At 42.9% G+C, this 24,464-nt stretch overlaps 1 protein-coding gene across 1 annotated transcript in view; it reads left to right on the forward strand.

The window, feature by feature from the left end:
• The first annotated feature begins 7,802 nt into the window (after positions 1-7,802).
• The window catches only part of LOC124622987, a 95,650-nt gene continuing 78,988 nt past the window's right edge, over positions 7,803-24,464 (forward strand). Inside the window, exon 1 of the mRNA XM_047148777.1 lies at positions 7,803-8,024. Coding sequence (XP_047004733.1) covers positions 7,803-8,024 — 222 coding nt within the window. The remainder of the gene's footprint in view (positions 8,025-24,464) is intronic.

The raw sequence follows: 24,464 nt of genomic DNA on the forward strand, positions 1-24,464 counted from the left end.
TGGTACGTGTTTGGACTGTTCGATCTCGATTTGTCTGATACCATTTAACACGTGGTATGTAGTGAATGTCTGCCATTTTTCCGCGATATAGCTGAAAACTTGGCTGTAGGGTCCGAAGGCTTCAGCGACTACGTCTTGGGGCACCTCGAATCGTTCGGAGACCGAATCCAGCGTGGTCTACCGTCACCTCCCTAGCATGCCCGTATGTGTGCATTTAGTCGAACTAAGTCATTTTAATGTAGCCGATGCTGCCGGTCATAGAGAAGTGAGTACCTACCACTTCTTGTTTGTCCAGCTGTAGATCTTCCCGAATGAGTTGTTCGATTTCATAAGCGCGTGCGCGTTCGGCTTGGGATGTAATTTTAATTGTCGCTCGGCGGTAAGGGTGTCCCATAGGGTACAATACGATGGAATCTGTACAACATAAACACCACAAAGTGGAAGTAAAGAACTCCTGTAGGAGAGCGCTGTCCGGCGTGCGGAGCCGGTCGCTACGTGATCACGGCCGAAATCCTACTGACTCATGACCACAACTACAGTTCTAACACAGCAACCGGATCTCCGCAGACGGTATAGACTGCATGAAGACTGTATCTACAAATGTCACTTGATATTTAATATGCATATTATATCAAAAAGACACTCTATTGACATGCCGTCATTGTACCGTAGCATTGGAAGAGTGGAACTCCGTAGTACCCAAGTTATGACACTACATACGTCACCTACAGGAAGCCTGTATCTGCCGATATGTAGTTTCTTGTCATTTCGTTGTAGCGAACTGTAGCTAAAACGACTCACTTTAGGCACATCCTCAATTTGCTGGTGCTATGAACAGCATATATTCATACCACATACTCTATGAGATAGAAATCCCTCCACATACGATGTTTAAGCCAAATAATATGGCGGCTCCTATGGTCTGTTTGTGACGTAGAACGATATCCCATCTCATTGCCAAGTTCCTCTCCACGAGTCAAAAATCTGACATGCAAGAATTTATTTCACGCTCCGCGATGTAGTGGAACGTGTTTTTCACGCTGAGATGTCACCAGCTTTTTGTCCACGTGTGTTTTCACATCCGTCAGAGGACGGCTTACGCAATATGAAGGTTGGAGGTAGCAGAACTATCACACAGTCGTCTTAGTATAACGATTCTCTGAATCTACCCAATAGGGTATGATGTGAACAGCGTCGTCTTATTTCCTTAGATTCCCGCTATAATTCCTCATCATCTCTGTTACACTTTCACAGGGCTATATCGATTTAACCAGCGCGTCTCTGAAACCATTCGATGCTTGTTGTGACGCTTGCTGCTGTCATGCCTACCTGACAAGGTCGCCTGAAAGAAAAAGTTAGAAGTCTGTGGCCCACAGCCCGTGACAGCGCTACTGGCGGCACTGTACCTAGAGTGCATCCTTTCTTCAGAAGCTTCTATTCTTCTCTTATATTATTATATTATACAGAGTGGCTCACATAAACCGGCCCCTGCGCTGAAAGGAATATGAATGAAGAAAATCCGCGTACATCATCACTTTCTTACAATTTTATTGTACAGTTTCATTATTAACTATGTAATTAACAGTTTAACAGATTTACTTTTATTAGTTTAATAAGCATATTTCAGAAAGGAGTTTAAAGTCTGTGTTCAAAATGTTCTCCGCCAACTTCCAAGAAAAGTTTTTCACGTCGAAGCATGTTAAGGAAAACACTTTTCGGTACTCTTTGAGGAATGTTCGAAATTCCTTCACATATGGTGTTTTTTAATGTGTCAAGTGTTCTGGGATTGTTGCGGTAGACTCTAGCCTTTAGAAATCTCCAGAGGTAAAAGTCACATGGCGACAAGTCGGGAGAGCGGGGTGGCCACAAGCCCTTACTAATGGTCCTCTCTTCTGTAAAATCGGTATGTATACGAGCTAAGGACAAATCCGACATATGAGAAGTTGCCCCATCTTGCTGGAAATATGCAGAACACTTTTAGTTTGGACTTAAGAGAGTAGAAAATTCATTGTAGAGTTGCAAGTAAACATGTGTGTTGACAGTTTCATTGAAGAACAATGGCCCGATAATTCTGTTACCAGAAAGAGCACACCATACAATAATTTTTAAATCGTGTAACGGCTTTTGCAGTATGCCATTGGGACTCTCTGTAGCCCAGTGGCTTGTGTTTTGTGAATTAACGTAACCCGACTGATGAAACCAAGCTTCATCCGTCGAAAAAAGGAGGAACGGATCAAGATGATTTTCCAGCAACCAATTACAGTGATGTGTACGCTTACCCTTGTCCGCTTCTTTTATTTGCTGAACAACACTCACACGGCAAGGTTTCATTTTTAAGCCATGAAGGATACGTTGATATGACCTGCGAGATATTCCACATTGCTGTGATAATCGTCGGGTTGACATGTAGCGACTTCTTTCAATGTGTGCCGGCACGTTTGCCGCAACATCAGGTGTACGTACAGTCGGTGACCAACTTCTCTTTGAATTAACAACACTGCCGTGGAACGTCACCTTCTCACTAGATCCTGAATCGTTGATTTTGCAGGAATATTTCTTTCAGGAAACGTTTCATGAAAGGGTCACGAACAACTTTAATGGATTCAGAGCGCATATATTCCTCAACAATGAACACAAGTTCTTCAGTGGAGTAAGGCATGACAATGAAGTATACGGTTTATAACGGCTACTTTCCGTATGAACGATTCACACGCTACTGCTGCTGGAAGGTGGCAAAGAAACTGACAAGCTAGTAATGCTACTCGCGTGCGTTCGCATTCCAGTTTGGGCCAGTTTTATCTGCGCCACTCTTTATGTATATTATATTATATTTTCTATTTATTATATTATACTATTAGACTATGTACTGTTCATCGTCCACATGGCACTGCTATGTAATGCTCCACACTAGAAAAATACTATTAGGATGGACTTCCTCACATATAAACCTATATTAGATATCAACGTATTTCTATGTTTCAAAAAAAAAGTTCTTGGTATTATTAGTCTCCAATTTTATTCCCTTTCCTTCTACCATCATCAGCTAAGAGCACGTAGTACATAGCAAAACTTGTTTACTATTTTTAGTGTCTCGTTTGCTATGTCTTTTTCTAATGTAATGCACGCACCATCATCTGACCTAATTCAACTTTTGTTGATGTCGGCGATCTAATATCTTTGAAAGGCACTATCCATTCCATTTAATTAATCTTCCAAGTTCTCTGCAGCCTCTGACAGAATGATATTTTACACGGCCCAGTTTCATTAGTGCGACCACTGCCTACGTTTGATATCAACGTGCAATAACCACTCACAGACGGCAGGTGGCAGCACTAGTAGTGGAGGGTATATAAAGTGTGTAGGGGAGACGCAGGAAACAGTGTAGTTGTTACGATGCGGAAACAGAAAGATTTATCTGACGTCCAAATGGTCATGATCATTGGCTTTCGAGCCAAAGATCGAAGCACTGCTTCGTGCTTAAAGTATACCGTGCATGGCAAAATGGCGCTATCCCGCGTCTAGGCAACTGTGGTGCACGATGGACCTAAGATGACACAGGTGAAAAGCAGCTGAGTAGATATATACGGGCGAATAGACGTGTAACTGTTGAGCATCTGACCGCCCATATGAATCAAGCAGCTAGCAACAGTGTCTCTTCAACGAGCGTTCAGCAAAATTTGCTGCGTACGGGCCCCCGCAGCAGGCGCCTGGTACGTGCACCTATGCTGGCTGCTGTTCATCGGCAACGAAAGCTGGAATTCGCATGCCAATACCGCAACTGGATGTCCACTGAGAAGGGACAGGTGGCCTTTTCGGATGAATCACGATTTAATTGCGTAGGCTTCCGCAGCCAGAGTCAGTCGACATAAAAGTTTTCCGGGTATGGTAACGCGTCATAATGTATAAAACTAATGCTGCTGGATAAAAACCAACGTTTCTGACACGGTTGAAGCGGTCTTCTTCTGGGTCTACTGGTAGACCCAGAAGGAGGCCGCTGCAAGAGAATTGCAAGCTGTGGACATTTGGAAGCGGGTTCCTGGGCGTTATAGTGGACCAAGCACAGGAACTGGGCAGTAGCTAACTGGAAAGGTGTAGTGTGGTCCGGCGAGTCGCCATTTTGCCTCTTTCCAAATCGTGCGAAGTTGCATGCGTACTGAGGAGGCCTTTGGCCGTCAGTGAATGGTAGGCGTGGTTCAGGGCGGAAACGGTTCAGTGATATTAACAATGTCATTTTCTCACCATGAGTTGAGACCATTCATTTTGTTTGCCATGAACATGAACTACGAGGGGCGTTCAATAATTAACGCAACACAGTTTTTTTCTGAAAGCCATTCAGGATTCCAATACACCATATTATTCCTTACTCTTCTGGCTACAAAACCCTATTTTTCAACATGCCACTCTACTGTTGGTGGTCGGAGGGAAGGTACTGCTGCTCCAGTAACCGCCCCATCAACCACATGCTGCTTCTCGTGGAAAGAATCCTTCACTGAACCAAACAGATGGAAGTCGGAAGGTGCGAGAACCGGGCTGAAGGGCGGATGAGGAAGAAGAGTCCAGTGAACTTTTGTGAACACCTCCCCAGTCTGCAAACTTGTGTGAAGCCTTGCGTTGTCTTGGAAAAGGAGAAGTTGATTTCCATTTTTGTGGGGAAGTCGTTTCTTTAATTTCCTGAGGGTGGCACAATACACTTCAGAGTTGATCGTTGCACCATGAGAGAGGACATCAAACAGAACAAACCCTTCAGAGTCCCAGAAGGCCGTTGCCATGACTTTACTGACTGAGGGTGCGGCTTTGAACTTTTTCTTCGGAGGAGAGGTGGTGTGGCTCCACTCCATGGACTGCCATTTTGTTTCCGGTTCTAAGTGCCGGCCAGGATGCCCGAGCGGTTCTAGGCGCTACAGTCTGGAACCGCGCGACCGCTACAGTCGCAGGTTCGAATCCTGCCTCGGGCATGGCTGTGTGTGATGTCCTTAGGCCAGTTAGGATTAAGTAGTTCTAAGTTCTAGGGGATTGATGACCTCAGAAGTTAAGTCCCATAGCGCTCAGAGCCGTTTGAACCATTTTGAACCGGTTCTAAGTGATGAAGTTCGACAAGCACTGTCACGATCAGCCTCGTAACGATCAAGCAGTTCCGAACAGATGGTCCCATGTTGCTCTTTATGGTCTTGTGTTAAGTGGCGAGTAACCCAGAGGACACACACCTTTGAGTACCCCAACTGATGGACAGGTGTGTCAACACTACCAACAGAAATGTCCCGTTAAGTGGCGAGGTGTCTGATTGTGATCCGTCGATCTCTAGTGAGAGTGTCCGCACGTTCCAACACTGTAAAAGTCACTGGTGCGTGTGGCCCACAGGCGCGTGGGAAAGTGGATAGCTCTGCGCGACCTTGTTGCGGTGATGACGGACGCCTCGTCCAACCACTCACCATGCTTTTGTTCACTGTCAGTTCTCCGTAGACATTCTGCAAGCGCCTACGAAGATCTGGGATGCTCTGCTCTTCCACCAAAAGAAACTCAATGACAGCTCTCTGCTTTAAACGCACTTACGTTACACTCACCGTTTTGAAGGCTATGTACAGCGCCGACACCTATTGGAAGTTATAGGCTATGTCTCACAGAAAATTCCGTGTCTTTTCACCCGAAATTGGCCGAGAACATATGTGTAGCATTACTTATTGAACGCCCCTCCTACAATTATTTCACCTTTCTTGGTGACCAAGTGTTGCCTGTTTCTTCTACATATTCATGATGACTGCCTTGTCAAGAGCTACGTTTTCTAAGATGACAACAGCTGTGTTCACAGGGCTGCACCAACGCCACCTAGAGAGAAGGGCTGTGCGCTGAGCAGCTCGTCTGCCAAGTTTCGCCCACCCAAGGGCAGCTTCTACTGGCAGGCACTTCTAGAAACGCTTTTCTCTTGCTACATATTATATTTGTAGTGTCGTACATCGCTATTTTAACAAAATTTCTCTTATATTAATTATTTCACACGCTAATACATTAAAACTTACCTGTTTTTACACTGCAAATCCAAAACTTCTAACGGGATTGATGGCTTCATTAGGCCTATACACATGTTTTTAACTACACACAAATTAGCATTTTTAAAAATGAAAACATCAGGATCTTTCCATGTGAAATCCATCAATAGAGAATTTGATTTAACATTGATGATTCGGATATTTTCATATTTCATTTTATTCCATCAAAATGATCAAGAGTCCAAAATTGAATATTTTTTGTGCTTTTTATTTTAGAGTTCTTAATTTTTGAAATGACCAAAATTCTGCCATTTTTGTCTTGCTTTGAAACCTTAAAAAGGCCACAATCCCAAAACCATTCGACTTACAGACCTGAAATTTGTACCATTTTATTCAGTTTCTTCTAAGGTTTAAAGCTGTTTTCTCTAAATCAATATCAGAACAATCACTTTAAACACATTACGTGGAAAACGCGGAAGCACGTGATGATTCGCTCTTGTTCCATATCAGGCTTCACTTTCAGGGAGAGCAAACAACTAAAATCGAACAGGAAATAAAAACAAGTAAGTAAATATTAGTGATACGCTCATAACCCAACAGATATTAGCGTTTAGTGTACAGTAACTTCTGTGAATTCAGCGACATCATAGAAAATCAAAATTGCAATGGACACACTGTATGAATGGTGTTTAGCTTTAATTTCCCCTTGCAGAATCATTTTTCTAATAATTTTTCTTCCTTTGGAAATGAAAAAAACTTGCACTTTCGGTCCCGTCGGGTAATTGCCTTTACACCCGTTCACACAACATCTGTAAGGCATTTTGTTTGTTACTAACACAAATTCGAACTGTGCATCACATAAATAACGTTAAAAACGTTCTAAAAGAGTTACGTTGTGCTGCGTTCACGTACTCCCATGCTCAGCACAACGTTATAAGACACTTGTCGCTTCCTTTTGTTATGGCTACTCTTGGATACCCGTCATGATGTTCACAGGGAGCGCTCAGGGCTTCTCTCTAGGTGGCGTTGGCTTGCAGGGACCCTATCGAATCTTGAGTGCTCCGCTAATTTATCCAATCTTAGCCAACATAAAATATCCAGGACTATTTAGAACAGCAGGTGAAATGCAGCAATCAACATCCTGGCTGTGTTTCAGCTCTACGGGATCTAATCATAAATGAATGGCTTTAGCTAAATACGGGGTACCTGAAAAAACTTGTGGACTCAATTCCTTGCAGAATATGGACATTATTATGTCTAGAGGCAATGTTACACGGTCTTGAATGTATGTTGTATGATAACCGGAGACCTAGAAACGACGGAGAGGCTCCGTCCCCGCTGCAGCCGCAGTGGTCCACAGCCCCACGACGACTACCGCAGTCCACTTCACCCCTCCGCCGCCCCACACCGAACCCAGGGTTATTGTGTGGTTCGGCCCCAGGTAGACACCGCAGGGAACGTCTCACACCAGACAAGTGTAACCCCTATGTTTGCGTGGTAGAGTAATGGTGGTGTACGCGTACGTGGAGAACTTGTTTGCGCAGCAACCGCCGACATAGTGTAACTGAGGCAGAATAAGGAGAACCAGCCCGCATTCGCCGAGGCAGGTGGAAAACCGCCTAAAAACCATCCACAGACTGGCCGGTTCACCGGACCTCGACACAAATCCGCCGGGCGGATTCGTGCCGGGGACTAGGCGTACACGGTCTTAGCATGACGTGCACTGGGAATGACTAGTTTTTTGTCCGGTGTTCTCAGCCGGTGGTGGCTCAGCGCCCCCGCACCCCGTGTCCCGGTGGCTAGGCCGCCCTGCGCAGGATGCGCGACGAGGTGGACGACCTGCTGGCGCCGTGCGCGGCGGCGCTGCGCCTGCTGGGCATGTGGGGCGTGGCGACGCGGCGCGGCGTCTTCGTGCTGCTGCTCAACCTGGCCGGCACCGCGTGCGCCGCCGTCACGCTCGCCTTCCAGCCCCCGCGCGACCTCGAGCGCCTCGCCATGAACGCCTACGTCTGCGCACAGGGCACCCTCCTCTCCGTCAAGGTACCGCATCCGCACAGTGTGACCGAGCAGTCACAGCACCCATAGCTCACTAGAATGAGGTGGCGAAAGTCGTGGGATAGCGATATGCATTTATACATATGGGAGCAGTACCGCGTACACGAGGTACAAAATGGCACTGAATTGCTGGAGCCGTCATTTGTAGACAGGTGATTCACGTGAAAAAAATTCCGACGTTACTATGGCTGGACGACGGGAATTAACAGACTTCGATCGCAGAATCGTAGTTCGAGCTAGACGCATAGGACATTCCATTTCGGAAATCGTTAGGGATTCAGTATTCCGCGATAGTCAAGTGTGTGCCGAGAGTACCACATTTCAGGCATTACTGCTGACAGCCTTGGGACAGCCAGTCCTGACAAAACTCTACCATCTGGTGAGTAAATTGTATGAGTCAGGCGAAATACCCTCAGACTTCAAGAAGAATATAATAATTCCAATCCCAAAGAAAGCACGCGTTAACAGATGTGAAAATTACCGAACTATCAGTTTAATAAGTTACAGCTGCAAAATACTAACACGAATTCTTTACAGACGAATAGAAAAACTGGTAGAAGCCGACCTCTGGGAAGATCAGTTTGGATTCCGTAGGAAAGTGGGAACACGTGAGGCAATACTGACCCTACGACTTATTTTAGAAGCTAGATTAAGAAAAGGCAAACCTACGTTTCTAGCATTTGTTGACTTAGAGAAAGCTTTTGGCAATGTTGACTGGAATACTCTCTTTCAAATTCTGAAGGTGGCAGGCGTAAAATACAGGGAGCGAAAGGCTTTTTACAATTTGTACAGAAACCAGATGGCAGTTATAAGAGTCGAGGGACATTAAAGGGAAGCAGTGGTTGGGAAGGGAGTGAGACAGGGTTGAAGCCTCTCCCCGATGTTATTATTCAATCTGTATATTGAGCAAGCAGTAAAGGAAACAAAAGAAAAATTCGGAGCAGGGATTAAAATCAATGGAGAAGAAATAAAAACTTTAAGGTTCGCCGATGACATTGTAATTCTGTCAGAGTCAGCAAAGGACTTGGAAGAGCAGTTGAACGGAATGGATAGTGTCTTGAAAGGACGGTATAAGATGAACACCAACAAAAGCAAAACGAGGATAATGGATGTAGTCGAATTAAGTCGGGTGGTGCTGAGGGAATTAGATTAGGAAATGAGACACTTAAAGTAGTAAAGGAGTTTTGCTATTTGGGGAGCAAAATAACTGATGATGGACGAAGTAGAGAGGATATAAAATGTAGACTGGCAATGGCAAGGAAAGCGTTTCTGAAGAAGACAAATTTGTCAACATCGAGTATAGATTTAAGTGTCAGGAAGTCGTTTCTGAAGGTATTTGTATGGAGTGTAGCCATGTATGGAAGTGAAACATGGACGATAAATAGCTTAGACAAGAAGAGAACAGAAGCTTTCCAAATGTGGTGCTACAGAAGAATGCTGAAGATTAGATGGGTAGATCACATAACTAATGAGGAGGTACTGAATAGGATTGGGGAGAAGAGGAGTTTGTGGCACAACTTGACTAGAAGAAGGAATCGGTTGGTAAGGCATGTTCTGAGGCATCAAGGGATCACCAATTTAGTATTGGAGGGCAGCCTGGAGGGTAAAAATCGTAGAGGGAGACCAAGAGATGAATACACTAAGCAGATTCAGAAGCATGTAGGCTGCAGTACGTACTAGGAGATGAAGAAGCTTGCACAGGACAGAGTAGCATGGAGAGCTGCATCAAACCGGTCTCAGGACTGAAGACCACAACAACAACCCCACACCAAGGACAATGCAGTGACCGACAGTTATCATTTAACGACCGAGATCAGCGGCATTTGTATAGAATAGTCAGTGCTAACAGACAAGCAACACTGAAACAACAGCAGAAATCAATGTGGTACTTACGACGAACGTATCCGTTACGACAGTGCTGCAAAATTTGGCGTTAATGGGCTATGGCAGCAGATGACCTACGCAACTGCCTTTGCTGACAGGACAACATTGCCTGCAATGCCTCTCCTGGACTCGTGACCATATCAGTTGGAACTTAGACGATTGGAAGACCGTGGTCTGGTCAGATGAGTCCCGATTTCAGTGGGCAGGAGCTGATGTCAGGGGTCGAGTGTGGCGCAGCCCTCACGAAACCTTGGTTCCAGGTTGTCAAAAAGGCACTTTGGAAGCCGTTGGTGGCTCCATAATGGTATGGCGCAAAATGTTTTGCGTGAGAAACAGACAAGCTTCGAGCCCAGCACACGTGGCAACCATTGTTAATCCAAAATCAAGACCTAAATCCAAGTGGTGTAACATCTTGGCATTACTCAGTTCTTGTTTAATGCATCGAAAGATGGTTGGATTTCCACTGTCCACTTCCACAGCGTATGCTTCTTTGTCATGCTGTGTTGCAATTCGCTGTGTATTATCTGTTTCGAAACAAACCAATGGCAAAAGCTATCCATCACTATGAATAATTTCTATCTCCTTTCACTGCATGCTGCAGGAATACTTTGTCCTTCTGTAATCTTTCTTTAGTTAGGTGCTATTTCTTAGAATAAAAATGAATGGCCAAAATGTTCAATCTCCCTTTTACCAAATTTTGACTTTTTAAGATTTTCTGTTAGTCCAGCCTTTCGAAATACTTGTATTACTTCGTTTATCGGATCCAGACGTTCTTGCCAGATGGAAGTAGCTATTAATAAGTCATCAATATAAACATGTACTCGATCCAGTAATTACAGCCCCATTACTTTGGGCAAGCCTGCAGTAAGTACAACTGCACTTACATTCAAGAGGTAGAACTTTAAATCGGTAGCTTCTTCTAGAAAATCTAAAGGAAGTGTATTTTCATGATTCCTCTTCTAAGGGAATTTAACATGATGATCATATATATTAATGCGTGAGTTATGTGTTCTCTATAAAATCTCTGAAAATACTCACCCAAATTTTTCAACTGTGATATAAGTGGTATTAAACCATGATTAATGAAGCTTGTATTCAAAAATAGTTTTGGCGCAGCTATAAGTTTGCTACAGTACAGGCTAGTTGAAGTTTCTGTGATCAGCCAATCTAACATTTGTCTAATTTCTATGTTGACTACTGATCTTCTGGCCAAAGGAGTAGGATAAATGGGAAGACAATGGGGTTCGTGGAGATTCATTTGAGGATGACGTTCATATTCTTTAATTATGTCAGATGAGTTCACAAAACCATCTGAAAAATTTCACACTGCATCTGTCAATTCTTGCTTGTATGTGTCATTCAAATGTTCTGAGTCGTTTATTTTCTGTTGCTTCCAATACATAGAATTCAGCCCGTTTCATCACATATGCTTCTTGTGGAGGCATATTTTCAGTACTTACTACTGGCGTTTGTACTTTATCCAGAACCTTTCATGTGTGGTGTTTGGTCTTGGGAAATCAACTTCAACAGCATCTTTTTCAGTATGCAGATTGCTGGCAGAGAGAAGTCTGTCCTTACATCCTTTTCCAGCATTAAAGTCAACCACTAAAATGCTGTCGACCAACATATCTCCTAACACCAAAAAAATATGTTCCACTCTTTTACCATTCAATTCTAATTCTGTTCAGGCTTTTAACTCACTGGTTTTGTTCTCTGTCCAACAGATCCTATCAATTCTGCGCCACTTATTAGTAATGTTATGTTTTTTTTTCTCTTCACTTAGTCTGGAGACTAGATTTAAATCTAGCACATGTGTTCTTAATCACTATGACCATTATTTCATTTACATTAACATGAATTGATTGCTGACTGGTTTCCTGGTTTAAGCATTTAGTAGTTTCAGTTCTCAGTTGCTCTTTGCATGTTTCCCATTATTGTATGTTAATAGTATCAATGCATGTGTTTCATCCTTTACTGTATCTTCAGCCAGCGATTCAGAGCCACTAATGACGGTCCTTAGTTTTCCCTTTCATTTTGCGTGCATCCATCTTGTTTACTGTCTGAATCTCATTATTTTGCTCTGTGCCCGATTTCGGTTATTATTCCAGTACGTTCTGGGTTTGTCTTGAAACAGCTCCTCAGAAAAATTTATAAATGACAGTGCTGGTAAACCTCTACGTTATTTGACTTTCAAACAGCTGAGAAAAACTGAACGTACTCAGAAATTTCTCTCTTTACTTATTCTGATCAAAAGTAAACTGACACACATTTATTTATTTTTTTTTTTTTTTGCGCAACGTAATCTGACTTTTAATAATCCCCACAAAAGAATGGCCCTGACTAACAATAACCTATACCTTACCTCACAAAAATCTTCGTTACTCGCACTACTGCAATACAGCGAGCGCCAATACTGCCACCTAAATAAAAGATTCTAACTACTGAAGGTACTAACTACTGATAGGCATAGTTAGCAAATGAATGATTTTGATAGAGAACAAACAATGTATTTACCTTAATAGTGTTCAAAACTCAGTTCATGACATCCGGTCTCACAAATTTCGTTTTTCTGACGGACACACGTCCAGATCGGCCGCTCTCAGAACTCTGCCATCTCTCTCCCCACATCCACCACTGCTGGCGGCTCACCTCCAACTGCACAACGCTACGCACTGTTCACATCCAACTGCCCAACACTACAATAGCAAATATTCTAACAATGCAAATCAGCCACAGACTGCACACAGCACAATCAGTGATTTTCATACAGAGCGCTACGTGGCGTTACCAACATAAAAACCTAAACAGTCTCTAGTTCGTTTCACTTCAATAGTCATGACTGCCAGTGCCTTCAATTGTTGTTTACTCATGCGTGTCCTCAGTCGATTCTCTTCCGTTTCTTTCTCGTATCTCACGTAGATATCTCTTCCAGTTACCCTTGTGGCTCGCGTATTGTACAGTTGTGATATATTTCCTACGTAATTTCATGTCACTCCTCCAACAATCTCCGCTAAAAATTACCTGGCGTTCAGTAAAAGTTTTCCTTTCACAATATGGGAGACGCACACGAGTAAAATATCTAGCCCACAGATCACTTTGTTTACGTACTTTTCAAAATATTCTCTGAACGTTCCTTGTCTGAAAATACGCAGTTTCGGACTAAGAACATCGTTTTGTGACTTCTCTTGCACTCCATACGATCAACATTTTGACTATAATAACTTTTTAAATTCTTTGTATGTCTCACTTGTGCTGGTGACTTCGACTGCCCATAATGCAGTGTCAGCTTGCTTGTAATATCTGACAAACATTATTTTCTGATTTTGCATACAGTTTTGCTGCAATACACCGATGATTTTATGAATTCTACTGGGTATATGTTGCATCTTCCGCATGTAAACGTAGAAAATTGCCGGTGTTTTAGTATACTATCTTCTAGTACGTATGTAATCGCCATTGCCTCTGCCCCTATACCATTGGTAGTTTTCACAAAATTTCTTTTATTTGTTCCATTAGCAACTTGCACTCACAGTTTATTTAACCTTTTCGCAAATTTTGTAATAACGAGTCATCGACCTTGGGCTTCAAAAAAAAATGGATTGTCTGGGCTTTGATTTCTCCAAAGCGGTTTCCATTTTATGGAATTTTACGAATAAATTCGTTCCTGTTCTTGAAATCTTCCATCCGTACCCTGCTCATGTTAACTGAACTTGGTTGTTAAAATGACTTCTATCAGTACATTTTTCCCGAGATAGCATCAACTTCCACGGCTAATTCTTTTTGTCGTCTGGCCACTTGGGATCTTGGTTTACCACGGACAACAACATAAAAATGGACATCAAGGAAAGAATAGCAGAGGGAATAAAATGCATGCATTCACCCAGAGAGACACTCGGTTCTAAATCGATCTCAGTGACCACTAAGATGAAAATCTACAACAAAGGGAAAAACTATTAACACGTGAAAGAAGAGTAATGGGGAAGATATGGGGACCAGTTTCGGAAAACAGAGAATGGAGGAGGAGGAAAAACGAGGAAATCTACCTTATGATGCGAAAAACAACTATTCTGCAGAAGATAAAGAGCAAAAGAATACAATGGGTGGGCCATGTAGGCCGTATGTCAGATGGAAGACAGGCGAAGATGTCACTAGCGGGGAAGCCAAACACCAAACGCCCCATTGGACGACCAAGGCAGCGTTGGATGAACGATCTGGCGAAGGGCCTAGCAGCCCTGGGAATTGAAGACACCTGGAAGAACGGGGCCAAAACAGGAAGGAATGGAGGCAGTTTGTTGAAGCAGCGCGTAGTCTGCAGGGCCTGTGATCGCTGAATATCTGCCTATCTAGCCACAGCTTTTGTTCTTCTATCATGTTGCCATTTTCAGAACTAGGTATTTAACTACTGGGACAGCTTAGTCAATTGATCATTTTAATCCGTATTTTATCAATTATTATATAAACCGTCTGAGCAAAAGTATCCGGACACCCCTATGACCACTAGATGTCACGAGAGGCGAGCCGCCAGTACAAAAATGGGTCCGTCGGGAGAGCTTATTGGCTTCGAACATAGACTAGTTAATGGATGTCACCTGAGTAACAAATCCATCTGGGACGTTTCAACCCAGTACCGGGCAGACCTCATCTACTGTCGGACAGGGAGTTTCAAGCATTGCGGAGGGTGGTTGTAAAAAATGGCATGAAATCAGTGGAAGGAATCACTTGAGTTAAAAAGTGCTGCCAGCAGTTCCGCTGGCACAGTGAAGATTTGGGTACAATGATCGAGAGACTCCTCAAACGCCACACGTTTCTGTAGTCAGTGCTAACCGACGCTTGAAGTGGTGTAAAGAGCGACGTCATTGGACAGTGTGTGATGGAAACGAGTGACTCGGAATGATTAATCACGCTATACCCTGTGGTACCGAGGAGGTGGTGTTAGGTAGGAGATGTTTTTGTGGTTAGGTTGTGGTCCCCTTATTGTGCTTTAAAAAATGCTAAATGCAGAAGGATCTGAACACATTTCTCTGTATCCCGCAGTGCTTACAGTAGGGGAATATTTTGGGAATCGATGATTGTTTCCATCAGCTATACAATACACCCAGTCTTAAAGCAACAGCTATGAGGTAATGATTTATGGACAATAAAATCTCTGAAATGGACTGACCTCCCTAGAGTCCCACGCTGAACGCAACGGAACACCTTTGGGATGAGTTACGGTGTCGACTTCGCTCCTGACGCGTGTCCAATTGTGACTTCGGCTTTTGAGGATGAAATGACCGCCATTTCTCCACAGACATTCAGACACCTCACTGAAAGTGCCCCCAGTAGAGGTCAAGCCGTCATAAAGGCAAAGGGCGGGAACATCCCACAATAATGTCCCTAATGTACATCTGGATACTTTTAATCAGGTAATGTAGTTCCCACTCACACAAAAATAAATTTCATTGTTGGATGTTATATTATATTAACCACATAAACCGATATTCTTAGATTTTCAGTTTACATTAGCATAACTAAAATATATTAACGCATACTGTTGCATGTTCAGCATCCGCCATTACCCGAACTGCATTGCCTAGCTGTGCGTATTCAGTCACCAAGGAATAAAAATTTGTCCAGTAGCATATACACAACCAAAGTTACTTCTACAATGAATATGGTACTGACATTCCAGTAAACTGGAACATGCGTATTTTATCCCGTGATGATTCTTCTCTCTCTCTTTCTCTCTCCAAAATCACATACAAAATCTACTCGCTATAACAGCTACCAGAACATGGAGCGGAAGCAACCTCTTTTATTTCCCTTTTTCCGTCGGTGACAAATGAATGTGAGTCGGGTGCAGAGATATATTTGCTCAAGTGAGCCCGTAATCAATGTAAAAAACTTTGAATGAAAAAATATTGCATCGAACGCCGCATTATAACCACGAAACTAAACGGAATATGCCGATGTAGGTGTGAGGTATTCCACTAGATCATTTTAAAAAATTGGATACTACGTAATATCTCTATACCAATGAAATGAAAGGTACTATAGATGAGACGTTGATTGCAAAATAAATAAATAAATAAACAAAATAAAAACCTCTTTCTTTTTGACGAAGTACCTGTGTGACATGAAGTCTACCTTTCTGGAAAATATATTTGTTCATCACATTCGGCATTCTGAATTACACGTATGTTCGTACATCCCTGCAAAAAAAATTATGTGTAACAATCATTCCGTTTTCGATGATTAGGTTACGGGGTCTTTAGATGAAGGTTTTGTAGACTATGTAGGATCATATTACAAATATGGAATCGCCACATCAGAAAACGTTGGAAAAAGTGTATTAACTTGTAAACATTAAGATTCTTTATTTACCTTCTCACAAATGCGCTTGTTTCTCACTCATCAGGGAATGCTGCAGATTTAAAAAGACGCCAGCGTTCAGGAGAGGGTTAGCAGTTTTCTTAAACATGATGACTAAATATTTCGTCGCAGCTAATGACTCAAGAACAATATTTCTTTTTCTTTTTTAGTCTACGAAAAATCTAATGCACGTGTTTCTAGGGAAAAATTAGGCGATCTGGTCATACACAAAACGAAACAAGTCTATCCATCTGTTTGAAAATTGCCGTACACGTTTCAAGTTTACTAACTAAAGCGGCTGTTCAATTCTTTGTGACGACGACTGCTTTCAGTTTCATCGATGAATAATAATTGAAAGGTAATCAGTAATGAAACTTACATCATGTGTAACAATCATTCTGATTTCGATGATGAGGTTATGGCGTCTGTAGATGAGAAAGCTGATAGGACTGCTAATCCCAATGCAAAAAAAATAATTTTATAATTAGGTGGAGCATCGCTGATTGTGCACTACCGATGCTACTGTCTACAGGAAAATAACATCGCTAGAAGATTGCAATGGAATACAGTACGCCATAGAGAATATTTTCGTTTGACACAGACTGTCCATTCGACCTCAGAATAGATCACTACAATGTATTGCACCTAAACAGGATGAAAATCCTTTATTTTCACTTAAAGCTCCAGTGATAATCCTCTAGACCGTCACATCAGTTATGTATCTGCAAGTAATGCTACTAAATGACACAGAGCGGAGTACAATATACTTGTTCTCACCTACGTTGCTTGTTATCAACTACGAAAAATTAACAGCTGAGAGCATTATGGTCCAAAGTAACGCGAATTTTGCGCATACAAAGAAATGAGAACAAGTAGTATGATTAATTTTTTATTTATTTGGCCACTCTTGTTGCACCTTTTCATTTGTTGTAGCTCATTGTTAATCATTCTCCTCAGGTTTTTCAAACTCAGTAGTGAATTATTTATATTTTTGGTTAACACTAGAAGAACAGTGCCAGTCAATTTGACTAGTGAGCGTTGTTTTAACATTTAATAAACAGCGTACGTTGTAATTTAAGGGGCTTATATTTCACGACTTTTAATGTACTTTAGTGGTTTATAATTTCTGTAAAACTGAGCGAATTAAAGGACCAATGCAGTCATTTTCACCGGTGTGATATTTTTTATGTTTCATGTCTCTAAACGCACAATAATGGATTTTTACATCCACTTAGCTTATTTTATTTCATTGTTGTGATCTCGTTCCCTTTTTCATGTTTCCATTTCACTTTGTTTAGTGGAACAGTGAACATATGTCAGTTGCTGTTCTCATTGAAAGTGGTGTTGTACTCTGTAGAATTTTAGTACTCCTCATCATTACGGTGAATGTTTTCGTTCAGATGAGCTTTCACTATTTCACAAAATTACGAGTTAACATTCACGACCAGTGGCCTCGTCTGTGCCTATGCACCTTTTTATCATCGTGCTAGACCTTGCTGGAACCAACGCCTGGATCCTTTACAGAGAGACAACAGGAGAAGTTACCTGGTGAATGTTTCTTTTCAGATTAGCAGAAGAATTCTCCTCTGTATATGTGCAATCAAGGAAAGGGCCTGTTCATACATGAATTGCGAAAAACACTTAAGTACGTAAGACCTACCAGATAGAAGTATGCTAAAGTTCAAACAAAACCAAATCTGTGTGTGCAGTGCAAGAAATTAGTATGTGGTCCATTTGCTGGAAGTGTTCAGTACGTATGTGCCAAGTGTTTTGATGTAGGTAGTGGATTGATTGAAAACATGTCGGAGAAAAAGACAGTGTTACTTTCTCGTAATTGCCACAGCTATATACGTCCATTTTACTTTCTGTTATTAAAATATATATATATATATATATATATATATATATATATATATATATATATATACATACATATTTATGGCCTGTTTGGGGATTTGACTGAGAATAAAACAGAGAGATAAAAATATTGTTTTATAATTATATGTTTATTTGCAAGTTTAGTATCAAAGTTTAGTTTCAGTGAATATTGTATCTACGATGTTTACCTAGATCGTTTCTTCCTTATTTGAATATAGTTTCTACAGAAAAATTTAAGCACAGCACATTGATAGGATAAGCATAATATGTTGGTGACATTTAAAGATACCGTATTGAATTAATTTAACAAATATAACTGAAAAAAGAAGAGAAACATTATCAGTCAAAATAAACAGCAGCAGTCCATCTAGGTAGTTCGCTAATGCTGGTCCTTCTAGTGTTAACTCGAAATTTTGAGAAATAATCGAAGAGTTCCAACATTTTCATTTTTTCATCAAATATACACTTATTGTAGCTAAAATAATACGTTTCTTCCCGGCATGACTCCACGTTGAATCAACTCAGGTTATCACCACATCCGAACTCTTCTAAGATACATATGCTCACCAAAGATGATACAGTAAAAAGAGAGATAAAAAGTACAGAAATGTAAACTGAGTGCTTCGACATGTGAAACCATTATAGCTAATATTTTTTGTGTGCTTACAATTGCTGATGTTCATGAAAGTTGATTTCAGTGAAACAAAATAAAGTTGTAGGTGTTTCAAATTTTGTATTGCCATAAAAATTACTTCATAGTTAATTTGGCTGTAACAAATCCGTATATGCACAAGCGTTATTTGCACAAACACATTTTGAAAAAGAAGATTCAATGATCAAACTGAGCGCTATGCCACAAAAATTCCAAAATTATTTAACCAATATTATATCGCTACAACAAATGAAGATACCAATAAACAAGGGAACAAAATGCCATATAAAAACTTTACAGGAAACAATGCGTTAAGTCGCATGTGGAGAGCCAGACTTGCACCAATGTCGTGCACTATATTCCAGACCTCTTCACAGTGCCTCACAGAGTGACGTCCTGGTGTCAGTGTTTCATCCGATAGATGGGGTGTTAAGGTAGGCAGCGCCGTTGGAGCTTTTTGAGGCATGTTCTGTTTCCAGATTTCACCCTCTTCTGTGATCTACTATATTTTTGAGTGTTACTTCGCGTTAAAAGTGGAAACTTATCCAAATAAGCCACATGGAACAGGTCGACTGAATTCAGAGCTTTAACATAAATCAGATAGTTATAGTTAAATTTTCCCTATGTAACAAGTTATAACACGGAAACTAATCACCGTAAGAATACCAAACTTGGTAGCCTAAATGTCCAGAGTATGCGATACATGATTTCCATGCATCACAGCGCCACCGTCCAGTTCCAGCTATTGCCACCAGGTGCCGATGTGAGTCAGCGTGATTCGTAGTCCCACACACCTGACACGTCGTAGTGCACTTGTTGACGTGTCAACATGAGCTTGGAAAAAAGGAGCAGTGCATTATTGGTGAAAGTCTATTATCAAAACAACAGTAATGCGAAGCTGCACTCCGAGAATAGCATCGGCTGAAAGGATTACAGAAGGGTTCTCTTTCTCCACCAGCTGTGCGGAGCATGATAAAAAGTTTCAAATCAACTGGAGAAATGGGCGTCTCTCTAGGAAGAGATTGACGACCGGTTGCACCATAGACTGTTGATGAAATCACTGTTGCTATAGCAGCCAACGCTGCGATCAATTCCCAGTCGTCAGGCAGTTCGCGTGCTGTGTCACGACAACTGAACATCCAGTGGTCCACTGTACGGAACGTGCTTCAAACCATTTTGAAATGGTATGCATACAGGATCATATTGTACAGCAACTTGCACCAAAGGAATCACAACGACGTGTTGACTTTGCTCTCGACTTTCTCGCAAGGACTGAAGTTGACTAGGGCTAGCCCTGGACCATCCTATGGACAGACGAAGCTCATTTTTCTCTGATGGGTGACGTGAACACACAGGATTGCAGAGTGTGGGGATCTTCAACTCCAGTCACCATGCACGAAATTCCTCTGTATGGTGAACGTGTCACCGTATGGTGTGGCTTGATGGCTACGTTCATCATTGTCCCATTGGTTTTTGAACAGGTTGGGGCTCAAGGACCACAGACTAGCAGTGTGACTGGCCAGCGTTACTGCTATATGCTTCGCCAACGTGTTATACCCGTTCTGCAAGATGTGGCCCCACCGCATATCGCTCGTGAAGATCATCTGCTTCTCAGAAACACGTTTTGAAACGATCGAATTATCCGGCGATGGTATTCAAACGCTTGGCTAGCACCACTACCTGATCTCACTCCCTGTGATTTCTGATTTTGGGGCTACCTGGAGGACAGGATTTACCAGGGAAACATTCACACATCTGCTGATCTGAAGCGCAGCATATCAAGATAGGTAGCTAGCATACCTAGAGATATGCTTCGATCTGCTGTGCAGAATGTAATCCTGCACTTTCAGACTCTCCTGGGCACTGATGGGCGCCATATTGAGACCCTTTTGAAGCAGTAACGGTACCGGTATGTAATGGTATGATGGACCGTAGCAGTACATTAAAAGTGTTTCAGTTGAACTGATTCTGCATTATTTCTCTTCCCCAGGTCCCTGACATTAGTGCTACCAAGTTTGGTACACGTATGGTAATGAGTTTCCATGTTATAACGTGTTGAAGAGGCAAGTTTAATTATATCCACCTGGTATAAGTGTTACAGAGATCCTTTGGGCATTGAAACAATATTAGCTCGGAGAAGGAAGCCACTGTTTTCAAGAAAGGCATTTTACATTATATTGCAATAACTTAACATTGCCAAATGTTATTGAAGAGTGCCAGATGTTGACGACCACTCACACAGCCTCTGTATAGTGTAGCTGCACTCATGGTGTTGAATGGGTGGTGGTGATAGGCCGGTAGGCCCAGTTGGAGCACTGTTAACAGTACAGAATGCCTTTATTCAATTCCAGTAGATGAGCGAGGCAAACACGCCTCATTCTGTTGTCCCTAGTCAGCACTGACGTATAGGTGGCGGCTTCCGCCCTGGATAGTGAGTAGGCACCCTGCGATGCTGACAGAACACCTGTGGCGGCCTTTTGGAGACCACGATCGTGTTATGTACGTATGTGAATCGGGCCAACGGGTCACCAAAGATTGTTCGTGTCTTGATTTAGAATTAACATGCGATATAATATTTATAACACGATTCTACACTCCTGGAAATGGAAAAAAGAACACATTGACACCGGTGTGTCAGACCCACCATACTTGCTCCGGACACTGCGAGAGGGCTGTACAAGCAATGATCACACGCACGGCACAGCGGACACACCAGGAACCGCGATGTTGGCCGTCGAATAGCGCTAGCTGCGCAGCATTTGTGCACCGCCGCCGTCAGTGTCAGCCAGTTTGCCGTGGCATACGGAGCTCCATCGCAGTCTTTAACACTGGTAGCATGCCGCGACAGCGTGGACGTGAACCGTATGTGCAGCTGACGGACTTTGAGCGAGGGCGTATAGTGGGCATGCGGGAGGCCGGGTGGACGTACCGCCGAATTGCTCAACACGTGGGGCGTAAGGTCTCCACAGTACATCGATGTTGTCGCCAGTGGTCGGCGGAAGGTGCACGTGCCCGTCGACCTGGGACCGGACCGCAGCGACGCACGGATGCACGCCAAGACCGTAGGATCCTACGCAGTGCCGTAGGGGACCGCACCGCCACTTCCCAGCAAATTAGGGACACTGTTGCTCCTGGGGTATCGGCGAGGACCATTCGCAACCGTCTCCATGAAGCTGGGCTACGGTCCCGCACACCGTTAGGCCGTCTTCCGCTCACGCCCCAACATCGTGCAGCCCGCCTCCAGTGGTGTCGCGACAGGCGTGAATGGAGGGACGAATGGAGACGTGTCGGCTTCAGCGATGAGAGTCGCTTCTGCCTTGTTGCCAATGATGGTCGTATGCGTGTTTGGCGCCGTGCAGGTGAGCGCCACAATCAGGACTGCATACGACCGAGGCACACAGGGCCAACACCCGGCATCATGGTGTGGGGAGCGATCTCCTACACTGGCCGTACACCACTGGTGATCGTCGAGGGGACACTGAATAGTGCACGGTACACCCAAACCGTCATCGAACCCATCGTTCTACCATTCCTAGACCGGCAAGGGAACTTGCTGTTCCAACAGGACAATGGACGTCCGCATGTATCCCGTGCCATCCAACGTGCTCTAGAAGGTGTAAGTCAACTACCCTGGCCAGCAAGATCTCCGGATCTGTCCCCCATTGAGCATGTTTGGGACTGGTTGAAGCGTCGTCTCACGCGGTCTGCATGTCCAGCACGAACGCTGGTCCAACTGAGGCGCCAGGTGGAAATGGCATGGCAAGCCGTTCCACAGGACTACATCCAGCATCTCTACGATCGTCTCCATGGGAGAATAGCAGCCTGCATTGCTGCGAAAGGTGGATATACACTGTACTAGTGCCGACATTGTGCATGCTCTGTTGCCTGTGTCTATGTGCCTGTGGTTCTGTCAGTGTGATCATGTGATGTATCTGACCCCAGGAATGTGTCAATAAAGTTTCCCCTTCCTGGGACAATGAATTCACGGTGTTCTTATTTCAATTTCCAGGAGTGTATATTCTGACAGTATTGTTCCTTCAAGTTTGAAAGTAGCATGTACACTTGTTAAAGGACTTACAGGTGTTTCTGTTATGTGCTTTCGTGCGCCAAACTGTGTACTTGCCCTTTTTGTCTGTATCTTAATGCCCATGGACAAATTGTGAGGCTGGATGCGGGTATCAATACACGGACAGTGGATAGTTGTAGCATATGAGAAACATATTAAGTGGCTGTAAATCAGACTACAAATACTCTAGAAATACATTTCTGCATTATCATCTAGTTAAATATGCGATCCACATTTTAACGATAAGAGTAGCAAAAATTCAATAAAAACTGCACGTAGCTCAGATCTGCAGTCTATACTGAAAATGCACCACTCCATATTATATAGCCTATAAAACAGCAGTTGACCTAAGCTCGGCCCAAAAATCCGAGGTTCAGGAGAAATGTTCTACGAGCCTAAAAAAAAAAAAAAAATACCAGCAATCTCCCTCAAAGTAGTGCTAGGCACCTACCTACATAGGTTCAACATTACCGATCAGACCAGAATTGATTAATCCTTCTGTGCATGACGTGTTGATGCACATAGGTTTTATCCTTGATAATTCCAAGTCAGTACACGTGTAATACCTTATTACTCAATTTTAACAAATGTAAGATACGTTCACTTTATCAAATATATGTTGCAGTATAACTGATTGAAAGTAACAAAATAAATCAGCTTTATGCGTGATACTTGCCAGTCGATAGCACTTTATGACTGTGCTTGAACTCTGGAAATTAACTGAATCTACAGCACGCCGCACAACCCAAAGTGTCATCATGTTTAAATGGAATGGCGAAAGGTCACTTCGCAACCGTAAATGTTTCTCACATCGAAGGGCGTAGTATACCACTGCTGCAGCGACATAGGTGACATAATCTTAGAGAGATAGAAATCCATTAAGGTGCAGTTCGTGCCTGGTGGGTGAATGTGAGCTATGGCGAAAGTAGAGAACGCCAAACGAGCTCCATTCAAGATGAGTTCCCTCCTCCCCTCCCGCAAAATACATCTTTAATTTATTAGTAAATGGAAATGCTTAGAACGCACTTCAAACTTCACCGATTTCAAGTCACTAAGCTGTTTCTTGGCAGTTCCTACGATTTTCACGCTCAGGTGACGGAAGTTGTGGGACAGCCATATCAACACATACAGATGGCGGCAGTACCACTACACAAGGTATAAAAGAGCAGTGCATTGTCGCAGCTGTCATTTGTACTCAGTGATTCTTGTGAAAGGTTTCTGAAGTGATTAGGGCTGCACGAAGGGAATTAAAAGACTTTGACCGTGGAGTGGTAGTTGGAACTAGATGCCTGGGACAATCCATTTCGGAAAACGTTTGGGAATTCAATATACCGAAATCCATAGTATCAAGAGTGTGCCGATAATACCAAATTTCAGGCTTTGCCTCTCATCATGGACAACGCATTGGGCGCCGTCTTTACTTCATGACCGAGAGCAGCGGCGTTTGCGTAGAATTGTAAGTGCTAACGCTAGGCATGTTTTTTGATTTAACTAAGGCGTTTGATTGTGTTGATCACAAAATATTGCTCCAGAAGTTGGACCATTACGGAATATGGGGAGTATCTCTCAATTGTTTCACCTCCTACTTTAGCAA

This window comes from Schistocerca americana, chromosome 7, assembly GCF_021461395.2.
Source record: "Schistocerca americana isolate TAMUIC-IGC-003095 chromosome 7, iqSchAmer2.1, whole genome shotgun sequence".
Lineage (NCBI taxonomy): Eukaryota > Metazoa > Arthropoda > Insecta > Orthoptera > Acrididae > Schistocerca > Schistocerca americana.